The sequence below is a fragment of the Poecilia formosa genome, unplaced genomic scaffold, assembly GCF_000485575.1.
Source record: "Poecilia formosa unplaced genomic scaffold, Poecilia_formosa-5.1.2 Scaffold224, whole genome shotgun sequence".
Classification (NCBI taxonomy): domain Eukaryota; kingdom Metazoa; phylum Chordata; class Actinopteri; order Cyprinodontiformes; family Poeciliidae; genus Poecilia; species Poecilia formosa.
In genome coordinates this window covers 446,532-463,846 of record NW_006800163.1, presented here as the reverse complement: position 1 = coordinate 463,846, position 17,315 = coordinate 446,532, and the positions used below count along the sequence as shown (strand labels likewise).

The 17,315-nt window shown below is 38.3% G+C and overlaps 3 protein-coding genes across 5 annotated transcripts in view; all 3 read left to right on the top strand.

The window, feature by feature from the left end:
* The window catches only part of LOC103149382 (troponin I, fast skeletal muscle-like), an 8,945-nt gene extending 7,457 nt beyond the window's left edge, over window positions 1–1,488 (top strand). For all 3 annotated transcript variants that reach the window (XM_016679864.1, XM_007568504.2, XM_007568505.2), the window contains 4 exons: window positions 203–331; window positions 586–675; window positions 830–1,003; window positions 1,105–1,488. In XM_016679864.1, coding sequence (XP_016535350.1) covers window positions 203–331; window positions 586–675; window positions 830–1,003; window positions 1,105–1,182 — 471 coding nt within the window. In that variant the 3' untranslated portion in view covers window positions 1,183–1,488. The remainder of the gene's footprint in view (window positions 1–202; window positions 332–585; window positions 676–829; window positions 1,004–1,104) is intronic.
* Window positions 1,489–4,893: 3,405 nt separating this feature from the next.
* LOC103149381 (troponin I, fast skeletal muscle-like) lies at window positions 4,894–11,884 on the top strand. The gene is made up of 7 exons (XM_016679865.1): window positions 4,894–4,911; window positions 5,524–5,556; window positions 7,251–7,290; window positions 7,371–7,490; window positions 8,380–8,469; window positions 11,040–11,213; window positions 11,583–11,884. The coding sequence occupies exons 2-7, from the start codon at window positions 5,549–5,551 to the stop codon at window positions 11,658–11,660; spliced, it is 510 nt and encodes a 169-aa protein (XP_016535351.1). The 5' UTR covers window positions 4,894–4,911; window positions 5,524–5,548; the 3' UTR covers window positions 11,661–11,884.
* Window positions 11,885–12,746: 862 nt separating this feature from the next.
* LOC103149380 (troponin I, fast skeletal muscle-like) lies at window positions 12,747–16,348 on the top strand. Its single transcript, XM_007568500.2, has 7 exons — window positions 12,747–12,827; window positions 13,914–13,946; window positions 14,132–14,168; window positions 14,443–14,571; window positions 15,490–15,579; window positions 15,655–15,828; window positions 15,961–16,348. The coding sequence occupies exons 2-7, from the start codon at window positions 13,939–13,941 to the stop codon at window positions 16,036–16,038; spliced, it is 516 nt and encodes a 171-aa protein (XP_007568562.1). The 5' UTR covers window positions 12,747–12,827; window positions 13,914–13,938; the 3' UTR covers window positions 16,039–16,348.
* Window positions 16,349–17,315: the final 967 nt, after the last annotated feature.

Here is a 17,315-nt window from a genome sequence, read left to right as displayed (position 1 = left end):
TCTATCTATCTGTCTGTCTGTCTGTCTGTCTGTCTGTCTGTCTGTCTGTCTGTCTGTCTTTCTAAAAAAAAACTCAATAAATAATCAATCTGACACATTTTGTTCTCATAAAAAGCAGCATTTGCATCAACAAAGCCTAAAAGTCTATTGAATAATAAAAACGATTCTTTCATGAAGGCTGACTTTCTGTCCTTCCTCTCAGAGTTTGGTTCTGTCGGTGGCTGCAACCTGGCTTGAGAAGGAGAAGAAGGAGCTGGTTGTAGCCAAGGAGGCCTACATGGCTGAGCACTGTCCGGCACCAAACCTCAGTGGAGACCAGGCCACCCTCATGGTGAGAGACCCTCAGCTTCACAACACGACACTCTGACAGAGACCCTCTACCAGGATCTCTGTGTTTCATCAGTCCATTAATGAGACTAGCAGACTGGTGTCCATTAGTCTTTGCCAAGAAAGGTTTCATTTAGTTTGGCTCCATTACTTATTTACATTTCATTTGATCATCTTTTAAAACTTAACTTAAAACCAATCACTATCTACTTTCTAATATCAATAAGTAACCGGCTGTTTCTTCTCAATTAAAACAAGGAAACCTGCAAAAAGATACATGCTCTCATCGACAAAGTGGATGAAGAGAGATACGACTTGGAGGCCAAAGTTGGCAAGGCTGATAAAGAGGTAGATCTTCTGAAGATTTTATCGTTCACCTTTATTGATCTCATCATGATGTTGGAATGAAAACCATCAAGCACCTCTGTCTGGAAGCATGCTGTGAGAAGAAAAAAGGAAGCTGGTCCTTAGTTTCAGTTTGATACCGCTCCGTTGTTCCCAGATTGAGGAACTGAAGATCAAAGTGGTGGATCTGGCTGGAGTGAAGAAGCCCGCCCTGAAGAAGGTGCGCATGTCTGCTGACGCCATGCTGAAGGCTCTGCTGGGCTCCAAACACACGGTCAACCTGGACCTCAGGGCCAACCTGAAGCAGGTCAAGAAGGAGGTCAAAGAGGAGGTGAGGGTTTTGTCAAAAGAAGCTTGGACCAGCTGTCGTGTTTTGATAACAGTTGACCGTGTGTGTGTGTGTGTGTGTGTGTGTGTGTGTGTGTGCTTCAGCCCACAGAGGCAGTGGGTGACTGGCGTAAGAACATTGAGGACAAAGCTGACAGGAAGAAGATGTTTGAAAGCGCTTAAAGAACTGAACTCTACACCTCCAGTTGCTCTGGGCTGTTTACACGCTTCTGAAATGTCTTACTTTCTCCATCAAATCATCTTTTGTTTCATAAATGAGTGTGTTTCAGCCTGCTTTTGTTATTGTACATTTGTATAGTGCATTAGCTAGAATGGTTGACCGTCCACTGGATGGTGTGTTATTCAAGCCACAACATTTTTAGGCAACAAGCATCCTCGTCTAAGACACCAAACCCAATACTGTCCCTCATTTGTTCCTTACTTATCAATGTGAGATTTAAAAAAATAAATAAATTGGATTCAATAGTTTAGATGGGTAAAGATGCATTTATTTTTCAATTTTAACTAGCTTTTTTATGTAAACATGTTTTGTTTCATACATAATAACTTCTCTTTGAACTCAGTGAGGCACAACACTGTAAAGCAGACGCATTAAACTCCATTAGGACCCGTGACAAAGTTTGCCAAACTTATCTCATTTTTCTTTAACATCAGTCTAATGCATTAAATGTGTGCCTGTAAAGGATCTTTGCATTGACAGTTCCGTGAAAGCCAACATTTTATTGTTGCAGTGTTAGGCATGTTTATTTGGTAGAAGACTCAATCATCAGTTTCCTTCAACATTCAACAAAAATCCAGCACTTTCTGTTTGTTCATAGCTAACCACGAAAAATGAGACCCTAGCCCTCAACAATGTGTAGCAGCTACAGCTTTATTAGTCTAGTTCACTGTATTGTTTAGATACCAGAATCAAAGTGCAGATGTGGGTCGTAATTACCTTTTATCCTTAGTATTATGTCATGATATAGAATATAGAAAGGAATGACAAGAGAATGTCTACAACAGTACAAGATTCCATGTCCTCTATCATTATTTCTCTCTTATTGTTCCAACATTGAAAAGTAATCATTTAACTGTGAAAGAAATTTAAACTAACTCCAGTCATGCTACAAATCTTTTATTGATTTGGTGTTTATTAGAAGATAAAAGTTGCTTCTTGACTTTCTGTCACAGCTTAAAATGTTTCTCAGTGTATAGTTACCTCAGCAATCCTGTCAGCCACACAGGGTCAGCAGAGGGCCACCCAATGGTCCTGAACCGCAGGACGCTGTCCAGTTCTGTCAGAACTCTGCTAATCAATGAAACTGTGGAAAATGATCAAGGTCATCATGTCATCATTCTTTAAGTAAAATGCACTAACACTTCATCATGTCATCTCTAGCCATGTAATGAAAAAGTCAATTCTTTCCAGTCATACACACATTTCAGCTGATCCTGATCAACAAAAGGTAAAAAGTGTCGACTGTTTTGTTTTGTTCAACATCCTTTTTCTTACTTGACACTTCTTTCCTTATTTAGAGTTTTTCTGTTTGTTTTCAGGTGCAGTGAAGCCAACATGAAAGCAGCCTCAAGACATCAAGTAAGCATTTTTTTTAATATTAAGTTCATTTGCATAAATCTAACAACCCTGTTTGTATAATCTTTGTGGAAATTCCAAACTTGCAATTCTCACTGGCCTCTCTGTCTTGGGGGAAGGTGACTCTTCTGGTTCCAGAATAAAACTTTCAATTGGACATAATATATAAATCAGTAATATATTAGACACTATGAGCCAGGCAAGTCCAAATCACCAAGTAAAATGTGAGAAATCACATTTAAGGCTAATTATTGATGACCAGTGAAACTGGAAACATTTTCTCAGGTATTGTATCAATGACTAATTTGGGAATGCAATAGCTAAAACAAATGTGGTGGGGGCACGAGTAAAGCCTGGTGACCTGCTAGGCTTATAGAATACAAAGGAAAACCCTGGGTGATGGACAGTGACAGTTCCAGTCTCTGTTTCTGCTGCCTCCACACCCACTACTATCTCCTCCCTTTTTGTTTGCCTGATATGAAGACTGGATTGATCCCAGTTTGTGGAGATGTCATTTCTTCAAAGTTACTTCAGTGTTGCTAAAAGTAGCCAATCCTGGACAGAGGGTTTGGGACTCTCCAATGACCCTTGTGGCTCCCCGTAGTAGCCTCTGCAGGGGGCCCCTGGTTCTTCTTATCGGAGCTTTGGAGCCATGCTGAGAAGCAGTACATTAACACACTCTCCACCACCACTCTGTCGTGCAGGAACATAACAATGTTTTTGTTTAGTTTCCTCAGAAGGTCTGGTGTCCACTGGACTCTGTTTCACTGTTTTATTACGGCCAGATCATCACAGATCTGCTCCGTCTTCTCAAAACCCCAGTCTGTCGTGGCAGACGGCCACTTGTACTGAGCCAGGTTTTGCTTCTGCTAGAACCTGGCTCAAGGGAGTTTTTTTCTCTCCACTGTCACTACATGCATGCTCTGTATGAGGGATTGCCATAGAGTCAATGACAATATGTGTGTTTAACAAGCCATTTAAAACTATTTATTACCAAACTGGTTTGTCAGCCAGGCAGAGTGGTTGGTGGACGGTGGCTTTACTGAGAGAAATGAACTCTTTAAGCTGACAGAAACAGTTATCACATGCAGGATGTTATCAGGACCTGCTACGGTCTGTGGGTTTTGTACTGTCCAGAAAAAAAATAAATACATTTTTGCTTTACTTCTGGTATATCCTAATCAGGACAATATTAAAGATTTTAAGATATATTTGCATATGCTGCAAGGAAAACCATGTTTGTGATTTCAACTCATTGACCTACTGTCAAAAAAGTTTGCAATTTCTAAAAAGAATGTGTTTTATTTTCTTGGAACCAAAATGTTGTTTACCACAGCTGCAGGTAACATCTCAAGGTTTCTTACATTTTCATCGTTGGAGAGGCAATCATTTGTTCCATGTATGATGCAAGACAAACAGGCATTTATTAAGATTAACTGAATTAACCAGAACTTAAAAAGTTCCTAACTTATAGACAGTTAAAAATATGTCACATTTTCAGTTGATTAGCAAAATGTGTATTTTTTTTAAATAATATATTGATTCTTATGTTGATTTTATCATTTGCATTTATCCTCCTGAACATGCCTCAAACAGTAATATTCAACATGATGACTGAGTAATCAAGTTATTGGTATCTGGTCAGAATAAAACGTAAATCAAATTGTGTGAAAATATCAATTTTCCACAAGATAACGTGATTTTCTGAGATGCTTACAGTTGTTTAATATTTCGCGTTCATCGGATCATCCTGATCTCACTCCAATTACTGGAAGAAGATCTCAGATCAGTATTTCCCTTGGTTTGTAATCATTTCCTCTTGCTATTGAACTAAAAGCTTCTCTAACCTCCTAATGTCATTTCCATAACTGTCTACTGCAGCTTCATTAGTAGAACCTTTGGCTCAGTGGCTGCTGGATGTTGAGTCTCGTTCTCCTGGTATGGATTAGCCCAGCTAGCCTGGCTGACTGTTGGTGTAACAATTACTTCTGTCCTGCTTGTCTTTGACGGAGGCAATCTGGTAGTGAAGTGATTTCCTGCAGCCAAAATTTATGAGGTTCAGCAGCAAGTTGCAGTGGTATTTCTGGATGCTGTCGGCCCATTGGTCTGAAGTGGCTCTGCTACCATAAAGAGGTCTGGCTTTCCAGCTGAGGTGGCACTTAACACCATATATACATTTATTCTTTACTGTTTGGGACTTGGCAGTATCTCCCTCTTCTTCTGCTGCAGCTCCTTGTCCTCATCACTCCTGCAGCTTGCTCCGTTCACTCAGCCAGAAAGCAGCACTGACAGTCACCTTTAGATTTGCTTTACAGGTAGGAGAACAGAGGATCCTGAAAATGAATTTGACTGAATATTTTTAAATTGTTGACCAATGCATGACACTTTGATACATGGTGAAAAGTGCCAGATACTGAGAAAACATTCAGCTTCCATTCACATACAGATCAGGATGAGCTAATTTAAAGTTTATTGCTTTATGTCAGATAAAATTATTGCATTTAGTTTTCATTGCAATAAGTTTTATTCTTGATTGAATTATTCCTTTTGATTCCTGCTTGGCGTTATGTTTAGTAAGCCTGCTTCTGGACCCGGTTAGTGTCAGTAACTGTATTGACCTTAAGGCGTTTGAATCATTTGAACTACTGCGACTCGCTGCTGTGAGCCACATTTTTGTCCAGTGCTGGTGTCTATTTGTGCTCAGACCTTCGGCTCACTGTTACCAGTTCAGTCTCAGGCGATACGTCTTCCATAGGCCCAGCTGTTTAGCACAGTGACTGAGGCCCCACTCAGCTAAAACTGGCTGCTTTGAGAGCTTGATTATATTTATTCTAAAACATGTTCTCTTCCCTGCAGACCTGTAATGATTACCTAATCAATAACAAGCAGAATTTGTGTCCGTAAAACTGTTTTCTCTGTCTGAACAGGGTGTGAAGATCAAGCACAGCCAAGATGTCTGAGTAAGTATTAAACTCCAGATGCTTCTGTTGATATTTTATGTTCTTATCCCAAGATCATTCAAATTTGAATTCTCTAAATAAATCCAATGCATCAAAATCTGATTTTTTCTTTATCAAAACTAAAGAACAGGTTTCATAAAGGTTCTTTGACAGCTTTGACTTCTGTCTATAATAGATATCTTCCCCAACCTTCCTTTAAACGTGTCATTTGTTATCTTAAGGTGGCAACTGATTAATTGATTGATGGGGAAGATATATATATATATATATATATATATATATATATATATATATATATATATATATATATATATATATATATATATATATTTATATATATATATATGATTGATTGATTAATTGATCAATCATAAAATAGTTTTTTTTTGTTTTTTCTTCCTGACTATCTGTGATCATTTTCTAGATATGTAAAAATTCTTCAGTTACATTTTAACCTAAATGATCACTTGAGACATCTGCATTCACATTCTAACTAAAAATCTGACTTGAATTACAAATTATTCAGAACATCTTCAGTTAGTTGAAGATTTCTCTAATGATGTCACTGGGTCACACATCACTATGATTCAAGATTTCTCAAATGCAATTAAGATTTGTCAAAATGAGAATTTTAGATATCTGAATTAAGAACTGCATGACCCCTTATGGTGCCACTGAGCTACAAAAACAGTTGCCTGCAGAATTTTGTGTGTCCAGCAAAAAATTGAAAGAAAATGCAACAATTTAGAAAGAGTTCAGCACTGCAGGATATGAGGAGAACTCAAACTGTGTAAATGTAAAAAAAAGAAGAAAAAAAATATACACACACTGCACTTAAAAATTTACTTTGTGATTAATTATAATTTAAGTGTTGATATCTGAAATATATGTTTCAGTAATTCATTACAGATATTTTGAATTGAAACTTTCATACAACTTATAGGAAAATCTCATATTTATATAGTCAGAATGAGAGTAAAGATATCTCAGAGAGGTATTTTGTCTCATTAAAATATAATTAGAAACATCTTTAGTAACTAATATGTCAAGTTGTAAACTAATATGAGATATCTATAATGTAAGTAGGGTGAAGCCGTTTTTATTTAAAACCAGTTGCCAGTTGCTCCTGCTGTTAGAAACTTTGGATTCCTTTTCTTGCTGATTCATTTCTCTTTACACGCCTGTAAATGTCTTATTCTTAGTTTTTAAAATATACAAACTCTGTTTAAACATTCTGATGAGTGATTTTGTCATCATAGGTAAAATTCAACTGCTAAATGAAACTCAAATGAATGTGTTATAGAATAATACAGTATTATTAGACATAAAAAACAATGCATTTAGCTGCAAATTTAACTTTTGTTTTGCCAAGTACCTTTTTTTTCCCCAACTTGTTTTTTTTTTTTCCCAACACAGTTTTGTCTGTGTGTCGGTTTTCTGCTGTTAGGACTTTCAAGAGCAGGTAGCTTAACATTAAGTGTGTAAGCGAGAATAACCAACCAGCTTAGATGAAACCCGTTCTGTACATTTCTGTTAACCACGCTGTAAAAGACCAAAGACCCACCTGTCTCCTGTCACTGTGTCGCTGTAGTGACTGGCATATTGTTTAGTATGTAATATCAACTGACAATATTTTCAAAAAAGAAATAATAATAGCAATTGATACCTAATTAGTTGTTTGTCCTCACCTTCAGGGGAAAGAAAATGACATCGAGCCGCAGGCATCAACTGAAGGTCTGAATTTAACTTTTTTGTATTGGGAGAAAAAAAGTGTTAGGACAGTTCCTTTGACTGATTCAGGTCTGTTTCTACAGAGCCTGATGCTGCAGATTGCTACCAAATGGCTCGAGGAGGAGAAGAAGTCAATTGCAGCTGCTAAAGAAGCCTACCTTGCTGAGAACTGCCCACCGCCTGACCTCAGTGGAGACCTCACGGTGAGAGCGAAACACACTGAATCCAGAGAGGTTTCTTCTGACACTTAGTCTAACTCAGAAACTGCATCTTTAAAAAGGGATTTATCCCAGGTAACAGACAACTGGTCCACTAATGACAACATTTTTGACTCTGTTTGGAAAAGGAAACCTATAAGGTATTTTATATTTTTTTCCAAATTAAATGTGTTTTCCAATGTTATGTTTTTAAAGCTTAAACAATGAACTTTCCTGTGTCCCCAAATGGGAAAAATATGTTTCAGAATATTTTAGTCTGGAATGTCACTTGAAGCAAAGGGCAGATCTTTGAACAAGAGGTCAAAGATCACCCTTAAACATTTATGGAAATAACCAAAGGAGCTTGAATCATATAGCAAGAGAGTGAGTGGAGAGCAGAAAACTGAGCAAGGCAGCGCTTATATTTAGGAAAATAGATGCTGATCTGATTTAGAGACCTTAAGAGTCTGGAATCATGTTAGGAGTCTGGAATCATGTTAGGAATCAAACTCCCAAACTCCCTTGCCATTCTCTTGTCTCCAAAAATGTAAGAATTTTGAGCAGATAACATTTTTTTAAAGTCTCCATGTACATGAAGACAGATATGGTGGGTGAATATCTGTAAATGTAATGACCTTCAGGCCCGAGGCCTTCTTGCATTATATCTTTATGGTGTTTTTATTAGTTCCTTTATCCATAAAACAGTACAAAGAGTTTCACAAAGAATTCTAAAAAGCTGGACTCAAGGACAGCACAGAGGCCCTCGTCCTGGCCGCCCAGGAACAGGCCCTAACCACCTCAATAGTTTTGTCGTAGATAACTGTCATAACAGATTAAATCTAGTTATGGCATTTATAAGTTGCTGAAAATATGCATTGTTTCTGTGAATCCACAGGAAATCTGCAAGCAGCTCCATGCTGCCATTGACAAGATTGATGAGGCGAGGTATGATGCAGAAGCCAAAGTTCAGAAGGCTGACAAAGAGGTGAGAGACAATCAAGAGCAAAACTCTGGAAACCTTAAAAATGCAGATACATTAAAAAACATTTCAAAGCCAATATTCAGAAACCATTAATTTGATTTCCAGTTCATGTTTTCAATACAAATTTCACACACTGTACATAGATTCATAGAGTGCTCATGTGTATTAATTTCTACCTGTTCTGTGCAGGGAGAGAAAAAAAAAACAGTGGACAGACACTCCACAACTCACCAATGAGAATGCACTGACACCTGAGATTTCAGTTAAGAAAATACAACTGCAATTAAAGAAAAAAAATGCAACAATGTAGATGTACAATCAGTTCTAACTAGGTTTAGGGAGATTTGACTAAAACCCTCACAGAACTGTCATTTCTCTTTGTCCTTGTCATTCTTAACTCCAGTAGAGGTTGCTGTAAGGTTTGTCAAATTGTCAATGAAAAAATGTACTTATTCTTTTCTTTTCATGGGTTTGCATATTACTGAGTTATTAAAAGACTCCAAACACACTCTAACAAGCACAAATCCCTTCCTTTTAGCACATTTAATAATTTTCATTCAGTAACTATTCAGAAGCTCTTCAACTGATATGTTTTAACTTGTTTTGGGTGTACAGACCCATTCAAAAGATTAGAATACTGACAAGTCCATTTATTTCAGAAACTTTATCACTTATAGGTGGATGTATGAAAGCCTTTATTTTTCTGAATTATGATGATTTTTCATTTGCAAGTCATAAAAACACAACATTCAAAATCAGAATATTACATTATAACAATAAAAAATATTTTCAAAAACATAAATATGGGTTTAATGAAAAGTATGTTTAATAACTGCTTAAAGTTTATTATTTTCAAAAGGTACTGCTAATTTGACAAACAGATTACCAGGACAAATATTCTGATTTATTGAATTTGTTCAAGGGTTGGGTGTGAAACAAATGCAACATCCTGCATATGACACTCTGAGTCTATACTATAAGACTGGATCGTTAGTTTCATACATAGAACAATGAGTCTGCTGAAAAGTTGGATATTTTAATCTCTTTTGGAGAATAGTTCTGCTTTGTGGGAAAGACAATGTTAATATGTGCAAAGTTAAACAAATTAAGGTTATTTGGTGTGACTGTCAAAAGCACAACTTCTTCCATTGAATAAAATGGTAAAGAGATGTGACCAACATGAACTGAAATCAACACGTTAACTTGAGCTTTAGGTCTTTGTGTAATGCTCAGCTGTGTGATTTGTGCTAATGCTATTCAGTGTCTTATTTGTTTCTTTGTTTTCACAATCTTTTGAATTTATTTCTAGTCCTTCTAATTTGTTTTGCTAACAACAGGAAGCATGGTGGTCACAGTCTGTGTGTCAGTCGGTCGTCTTTGTGAAGAAGGAATCTGGTCACTTCCTGCTGTTGAAGGGTTAACCTCTGTGCTAGCTCAGCAGGCCAGTTCTGTCCCTCAAAGGCCTTCATAGCCTTCAAAGGCCTTCATAGCTGGAGCTGTGTTAGAACAAGGGAACATCTCTAGGCTTGTGCTAGTTGTGAAAGTGAAAGAGAGACGGGAGGATGAGCATTTGCACACAGACCTTTGTCAATGAGCATTTTTTGGGAGCTGAAGACTTGCAGTGGCTTGGAAGGCAGAATATGCCATAGATTGTAGGAAGTGCTAGAGACACTGTATTTTTATTGCCTTTTCATGTTTTGCTACAAGTTGTCTTATCAGGGGAAACTGCTTGTTTCCACTGATAAAAGTTCCTCTTTTCTTGCTCTTTTATGTTTACATCTGTGTAGAGAGAGATAAACTCAAGTCAGAAATATGAGTTACCCCAAAGAGAAAGTCTCCTGTTGGGAAAAACAAACACCCTAAGACTGTAACACCATAATACTGTAAGAACCTAATAGTTTGATACCCTAATATTGTAGTCAGCTGTTCACCATATACTTTGAGCACTAAAGAAACTATAACCTGCTCTAAGGAACTGGCGCTTATCTCTGGCAGAAATTGGGTAAGAGGAGACGTAAATCACAGACTGGTATTTAGTTCATCACAGGGCAACATAGAGACACGCAGAAAAAAACAACCTGCACACACACACACCCACACACACACACACAGTGAAACTTACCCCCAAATCAACTTTTTTTTTTTGTTTTTTTGTTGTTGTTTTTTTGCTGATAAACTGCCTACTCATGTTATTTAAGGTTTTGTCTTTATGTTCCTATGCGAATTTTGGCATTTTTTTTGCCTAAAACTGTCTCAGAGAGACCTCAGTACTTAGGCAGTTGAATTTTTCTATTGACTGCAGCAGTACGACTTGGTACAACTTTGTCACAGCAGTTCAGGTACAGAAGCTCCTACAACAACAAAAACATTAGACAGATGTACAGAGCATCACGCTACAGGTTGATGTAAACACAAACCTCTGTCAGGAAGTGACAACGGTTTCTAACAATGTGTAACCTTAGGCAGCATGTATTACCTCTACATTTTAAGTGTTGAACATGGCATTCATTGGTAAGATGTTACTAACATGTAGTCTTAGTTTATTATATGAATAATTGTTTCTCTGGCCCCAGATTGAAGATCTGAAGCTGAAGGTGGTGGATCTGGCTGGAGTGAAGAAGCCCGCCCTGAAGAAGGTGCGTATGTCTGCTGATGCCATGCTGAAGGCTCTGCTGGGCTCCAAACACACGGTCAACATGGACCTGAGGGCCAACCTGAAGCAGGTCAAGAAGGAGACCAAAGAGGAGGTGAGGCTCAAAGCTCTAACAAAGACATCTGGCATCAGGTTTTCACTGTTTTGCATCTTCAGCTTTTACCAAACAGCTGTGACTACTAATAGACTTTGCTTTAACGCCTTAGCTTCATGTTGCACTTTATGTACAAACCTCCTTTTTTCAACTAATAACAAATCAAGAGTAATAATCATACTGTTTTTTTAAAGTAGTACATGACATATTTTACAGTAAACAACACAAGACTTTTCCAGCCAAGAAACTGTACAGAATTCAATGGAGATTTTTTTCATTTCACAGAAATCTGTTAAGTTCTTACTTGTTTCAAGCACTAGACGTGTTTTGTCAGTTTTGTGTATTAACAATTCTTGTTGTTTGATCCAGCCAACAGAGGCGATCGGCGACTGGCGTAAGAACATTGAGGACAAGGCCGACAGGAAGAAGATGTTTGAGTCTTCCTAAAACTCTTCAGGACTGTGGCGGATGATAGCAGGTCTGACTGACTGAGTGCACCTCTGTGTCCCCTGGAGGCGTTCAGGGCCCAAGGCGGGGCACTCTGTCTTGCTTTTCTAATTGTCAATGAGCACACTATGCTCCTGTGATAGTATAACTGTTTGCTGAGAAACATCACATCAGAATGTACCAGTTTTCATGAAAGCAGTAGAAATAAATGTTTTGAAATATGAGTTATTTTGTTTGTTGCTGCTTTTATTTACTTGATAGATCACATCATTCAAACTGATACAGTGATGATTATTGAAGAATAACAGAATGTAGGATTTACTCTGATCATTTCCAGTAAAAGGTAAATTACATGAACTGTAACCATATTACCAATCCTAACAAGCCTCTTTTGGAACCCCTAACCATTGAACATGGGGATTCTCTCACTGTGTCAGTACAACATGCCTTTGTCTCTGTGGATTGAAGGGATCTTTGTGGTTTGGGAAGATGCTTTTGTTCAGACTGGGCAGCACTGAGGAAACACCACAGATACTTTAAGTGTTATGGAACGTGAGGGGCACATGGCGATGTTTAGTTAGGAACACGAGACCTGAAGGCTCCCAAAGGCCAAGTTTCAGGTTTCTACATCACAACATTGGGTTGCAAAAAGGGGATTATACAGCTTAGGGAAATCTAATTTGACAGATTAGCATTGGGACCTGAATGTGGTGGAGGTACAAGCACTGGGAGACAGCATGGACTGATACTCACTAACACTGATGTTGGCTTGTCTTCAACAGCCACCAGACAAACGAGTAATTAGCCAGTTAGCTAGTTTACTCTGCTCACTTACATAGAAGCAACAATTCACTCTTCTTATATCTGAAGGTTTCTTTGTGAGTAATGTCTAATTATCCATTGACAGTAAACTTGGTGGAAGGAGCCGTGAGCTCAGTAGGAAGACGGGGGCATCTTGCAGTGGGGCTGGGCAGGGTGTATTTCAGGAGCTCGCAGGGCCATTGGTCTGACTTTGAAATTCATTTCCATAAAGAGGTTCTCAGCATTCTGCTGAGGCATCTCAGGCCACCATATATACGTATTTCATTTTTCTCTGTCCGTGGCTTTGGCAGTGTCCGCTTTTCTTCCAACAAGTGTGTCTTGTCCTCCTTCCCTCTCTCTCAATAGGTGAGAACTCTTCCATTTTTTTTTTACTTTCTCCAGCCTTTTTGAGAGCAGCATCCTTTACTTTAATCGGGAAGCCAGAAAATGTGAAGCAGAGCCGTGTCTTTAGGTGACATCATTTCAGGCTGCTTTACCTTTGACCAATTCTGACTCCCTAAACTCTCGCTCGCTGTGCTTGTAGGACACATGCAGCTTTCTTCAGACTTCATCTTTTACCTTCATGTGTTTCAAAATCAGTTTGCAGCTCAGCAGGATTAAGTGTGTGCCTGAAACTTTTTATACCTGTTCTGCTTGTATTTCTTCTAAATGATGTTTGTCTATCAGGACAGTTTTTTTATTATTATTATTATTTTCAAAAGATAATGTTTTGATTATATAAGCCCTTCGTTAAAACAAGGCTGTGGTTTTTGGAAATAGTAAAATTGTCAAAGTTCATCAACATGTATGTTTTACTCACTGACATTTTTCTTCAACCCTGTTAGTTGACATTGAGGAAATTCTGATTAATTTAGCAGATTTATTTTTGTCTTTCTTGCTTTTAGACTCAAATGTAAAAATTCAGATTCTGTTTACTTAATGTTCCTAAAAATAATGCATTTCGTGTTCGATACTTCAGCTAAATTTTAAATAAAATGCACTTGTACCCATTTAAAAAAATAACAAGAATAATAGTAATAAACATTTGGATAGTTCTTTTCACTTAAAACATTTTTCCCAACATGCTGATAGAAAAATTTACTGCAACCTCATTGGATCAGTAAAACGTCTCCTTTTCATCGTCATGGATATTCCATTAATTGGACATAAAAGCGACACATTGGACCCTCGCCGACTGGCATTGCTGTACAGAATGATTTCACAAGATCGGATGGTGTCTGAAAAAGAAGTGACACCCTAGCTGGACCTTCCCAGTTTAGTTCCGTCTATGTTGCTGTTTCTCAGCTGCGGCCTCAGATCTCGTTACGTTACAAATTCTGCAGTGCATCAGTGTCCGTCATGCTGATCTCAGACAGCTGATGTGCTTGGCTCCAACAGCATAGATCAAACACACTCATAAATTTCCTGTAATTCATGTGTGTTTTGATGCAGATTGTGAACTACAAACGCCATCAAGATGTCTGAGTAAGTCAAAAAGTCTTCTCTGATGACTGTTTTCAGTTTGCAGTCCCTACCCAAAAAGTTAAACAAAAGTTTCACAGTTTTTGTGGGTTTTTTTGTTTTTTGTTTTTTTCAAGAAAATGCATTTTGGAAAGTTTCAGTTTTTCCTCAACAGTGACATTGTAACTATGAGAAATCTGTCCAAACAGGAAAAAGATGACATCCAGCCGTCGGCACCATCTAAAGGTATCAAACATACATACACAGACACAGACACACACACACACACACACACACACACACACACACACACACACACACGTGTGCGTACACGCAGTCTCACAAGTCTGCTGCCTCAGTAGTTAGGAAATCTACAACTTGTATACAGTTAATTAATAAAAGCAAAATAATTATAACACTGGTCTACTGTATCCCATATTTCAATTTACAGCTCTAGATAAATTAGGATGGCAGAAGAAATAAAACTAAATTGTGTGCTTGGTGTTGTTTCCTTCTGCAGAGCCTGGTTCTGCAGGTTGCTCAGACTTGGCTGGAGAAGGAAAGGAAGGAGAGAGAAGAGGCCAAAGAGGCCTACATGGCTGAGAACTGTCCTCCTCCAGACACGAGTGGAGATCAGGCTACGCTCATGGTGAGACACCAGTCGCAAACATAAACTAATTTGAATGAAGATATTTCCAGACCTAAGATTCCCATAGGTCTGAAATATGGGTAGGAAGTAAGTCCAGCCATTGAAGAATAAAAAAGGGCAACATTTGCTGAAGGTAAAGAACTGAGAGAAGAACAAAGGTAGAAGATGTACCTTTGTGGTAAATCTCAGAGTCTTTCTGGACTCTTAGATGTGCCACAAAGGTACATCTAAGAGTACCTTTGTGGACTCTGGACTCTTAGATATGGTACATCTAAGAGTCCAGAAAGACTCTTAGATGTACCACAAAGGTTTCTTGATTGTTCGTGTTTAAGGAAGTTCAGATTCCGACCTCTGAACAACAAAAGCCCAGAGGTAATGGACTTAGAGTTTCCATAAGTAGATGTAACTATGGATCATGGCAACATGTTGGTGGAATGAAAGAACACAGATATCCAGTTTTTACAACAAAATCTTTGCCAGCCCATTTCTTTTTAGTTTTTCTGTTTTTCCATCTATATTCACTAACAAATCAGAATTTGACAGATGAAGACAATCAAATATCCTGGTTACATGTTGTACAAGCATGCTGAATTTATAACATGGCTCCATTTTAAGACACAGAACCACATAAAATATGGCACTTATTGAAAGTATTACAGTGCTTATGAAAGTTGTAGGATTAGTTAGAACCTCTTAACACAAACACAAGCTAAAGAGGTGGTTGTAATGTTGTAGAAATCAATACAAGTAAGCAGGTCCACACTCTAACATGAGCTCAGCCGCGGAGCTTCCTTCATTACAGAAGATTTTATTTTTCTTTAGATTTGACATAAAACAGGCCAGGTACTTAACACCTCTCAGGTTTAAGTGAACGTCACTGTTATTATATTATATGTTATTCTGATTTTGTATCAACAGGAGCTCTGCAAGAAGATCCATGCTGCCATAGATAAGATAGATGAGGAAAGGTACGACATTGAGGCCAAAGTCCAAAAGGCAGACAAAGAGGTGGGTCACATGTGACCACAAATACACAACAAAAGTCTAAAGAAAAGAAAAATCAAGTGTCATTTTTACTCGTAGATTGAAGACCTAAAAATCAAAGTGGTGGACCTGGTTGGAGTGAAGAAGCCCGCCCTGAAGAAGGTGCGTATGTCCGCCGACGCCATGCTGAAGGCTCTGCTGGGCTCCAAACACACGGTCAACATGGACCTGAGGGCCAACCTGAAGCAGGTCAAGAAGGAGGTCAAAGAGGAGGTGAGACACAAGTTTTTATCAAAATTTCACTCTTCGTAAAACACAAAAAACTATTATCCCTGTTCTTACGTCTGTGATGTTTTTGTGGACATGTATATTGCAATTAGAAAAAGATGTTTCTGTGCTTCACAGCCAGCAGAAGCAGTGGGTGACTGGCGTAAGAACATCGAGGACAAGGCCGATAGGAAGAAGATGTTCGAGTCCTCCTAATTGTTCGTTGCTGCTCGTCTTTCTGTTTACATGTACTCCACGTGTCTTATGTGCCAGTCGAAGCCGGCGATTAATGTTCATCTCACAGCTAAGAGTTAGTGTGACTCGGGGGGAGTCTTTCTGCAAGACATGTAATGTGTCAGAGACTGAGAGGGAGATTTTGCACTGTTGTTGTAGTCTGGAGGGAGGGAGGGGAGAAGAGTGGAGGTTCAGGTTCACCACAGAAACGTCATGTCTTTGGTTCCATACACACAGGAAAACACACAAAATCAAACACTTCATATAATAAAATCAAATGTGGAAGAAAACACCTGGTATGTTTGGTCTTTTTTTAAATGTCACAATTATTTTATTTTTACTTTGAAATAACATGAAGGGGGGCAGTCCTGAATGTTTCTGCATGGAGCTGCATGTTCTCCCAAAGCATGCCTTGGTTTACTGCAGTCACTCTGGCTTCATCCCACAGTCTAAAAAGATGCAGCTTGCCCTGGTTGTCTTCGTGTTGTCCTTTGTTGTTCTGGTGACCTGTCCAGAGTGGACCAGGCCTCTCGTCCAATCACCCCTGGAGAAAGGCTCCACCCTCCCTGATGCAGCAGGTACAGACCAAAGGAGGATGGATGGAGAAGTGAAGTAGCAATGACTAAAAACAGACCTACTACAGGACTGATCTGCTCTGCTGGAAATTAAATAAATACCTCAACTAGTTACCCACATAAATTCAGTCAAGTTAAGGTTAATCTAAGCCCATGAAGTTTACATCTGTGATATGTTTTGATGTAAAATAAGAGAAACTGTTTAAACTGTCCAGTAAGTGTCAGTTTAAAAATGGACAACCTTCTTCAGCTGAATATAAAGGAGGTACAATATGTATTAAATAATTCAACAGCCAAAGCTTTATTATGAAATCAAACTATTAAAGCTTATTTGGGTTAGAAATCCAGTTCCAGTCTGCCTTTCCAGTAATGCTCCACATCACCTGTGTCCAGATTTACACAATGCCCTGCAGCTCTTTTGTATAAATATGAAAGTCTCAAAAGTGCATTTAGAGCGGCCAACCTTCTCTCAATGTAGTTATATAATCCTATTTTAATGTCACTGAAAAAGACTTTATGTGTAAAAACATTAGGAAATGATCATCATTTCCATTATACAATAACCTCTTTTAACACCTTAATTCAGTCAGTTATGGCAGGTTCAGATGGATTCATAATATAAATATTTTCATATGTAACTGCAGGTATTGTTACATTAAAATATAGTACTGTCTGCTATATTAT

What these genes read in the sequence shown, in the direction of transcription:
- LOC103149380 (XM_007568500.2), top strand. An exon ending in GCCGTCGGCACCATCTAAAG is followed by an intron (nt 14,169 to 14,442) that starts GTATCAAACATA and finishes TTCCTTCTGCAG; the next exon opens with AGCCTGGTTCTGCAGGTTGC. An exon ending in AGAAGGAGGTCAAAGAGGAG is followed by an intron (nt 15,829 to 15,960) that starts GTGAGACACAAG and finishes TGTGCTTCACAG; the next exon opens with CCAGCAGAAGCAGTGGGTGA.
- LOC103149381 (XM_016679865.1), top strand. An exon ending in TTCAGAAGGCTGACAAAGAG is followed by an intron (nt 8,470 to 11,039) that starts GTGAGAGACAAT and finishes CTCTGGCCCCAG; the next exon opens with ATTGAAGATCTGAAGCTGAA. An exon ending in AGAAGGAGACCAAAGAGGAG is followed by an intron (nt 11,214 to 11,582) that starts GTGAGGCTCAAA and finishes TGTTTGATCCAG; the next exon opens with CCAACAGAGGCGATCGGCGA.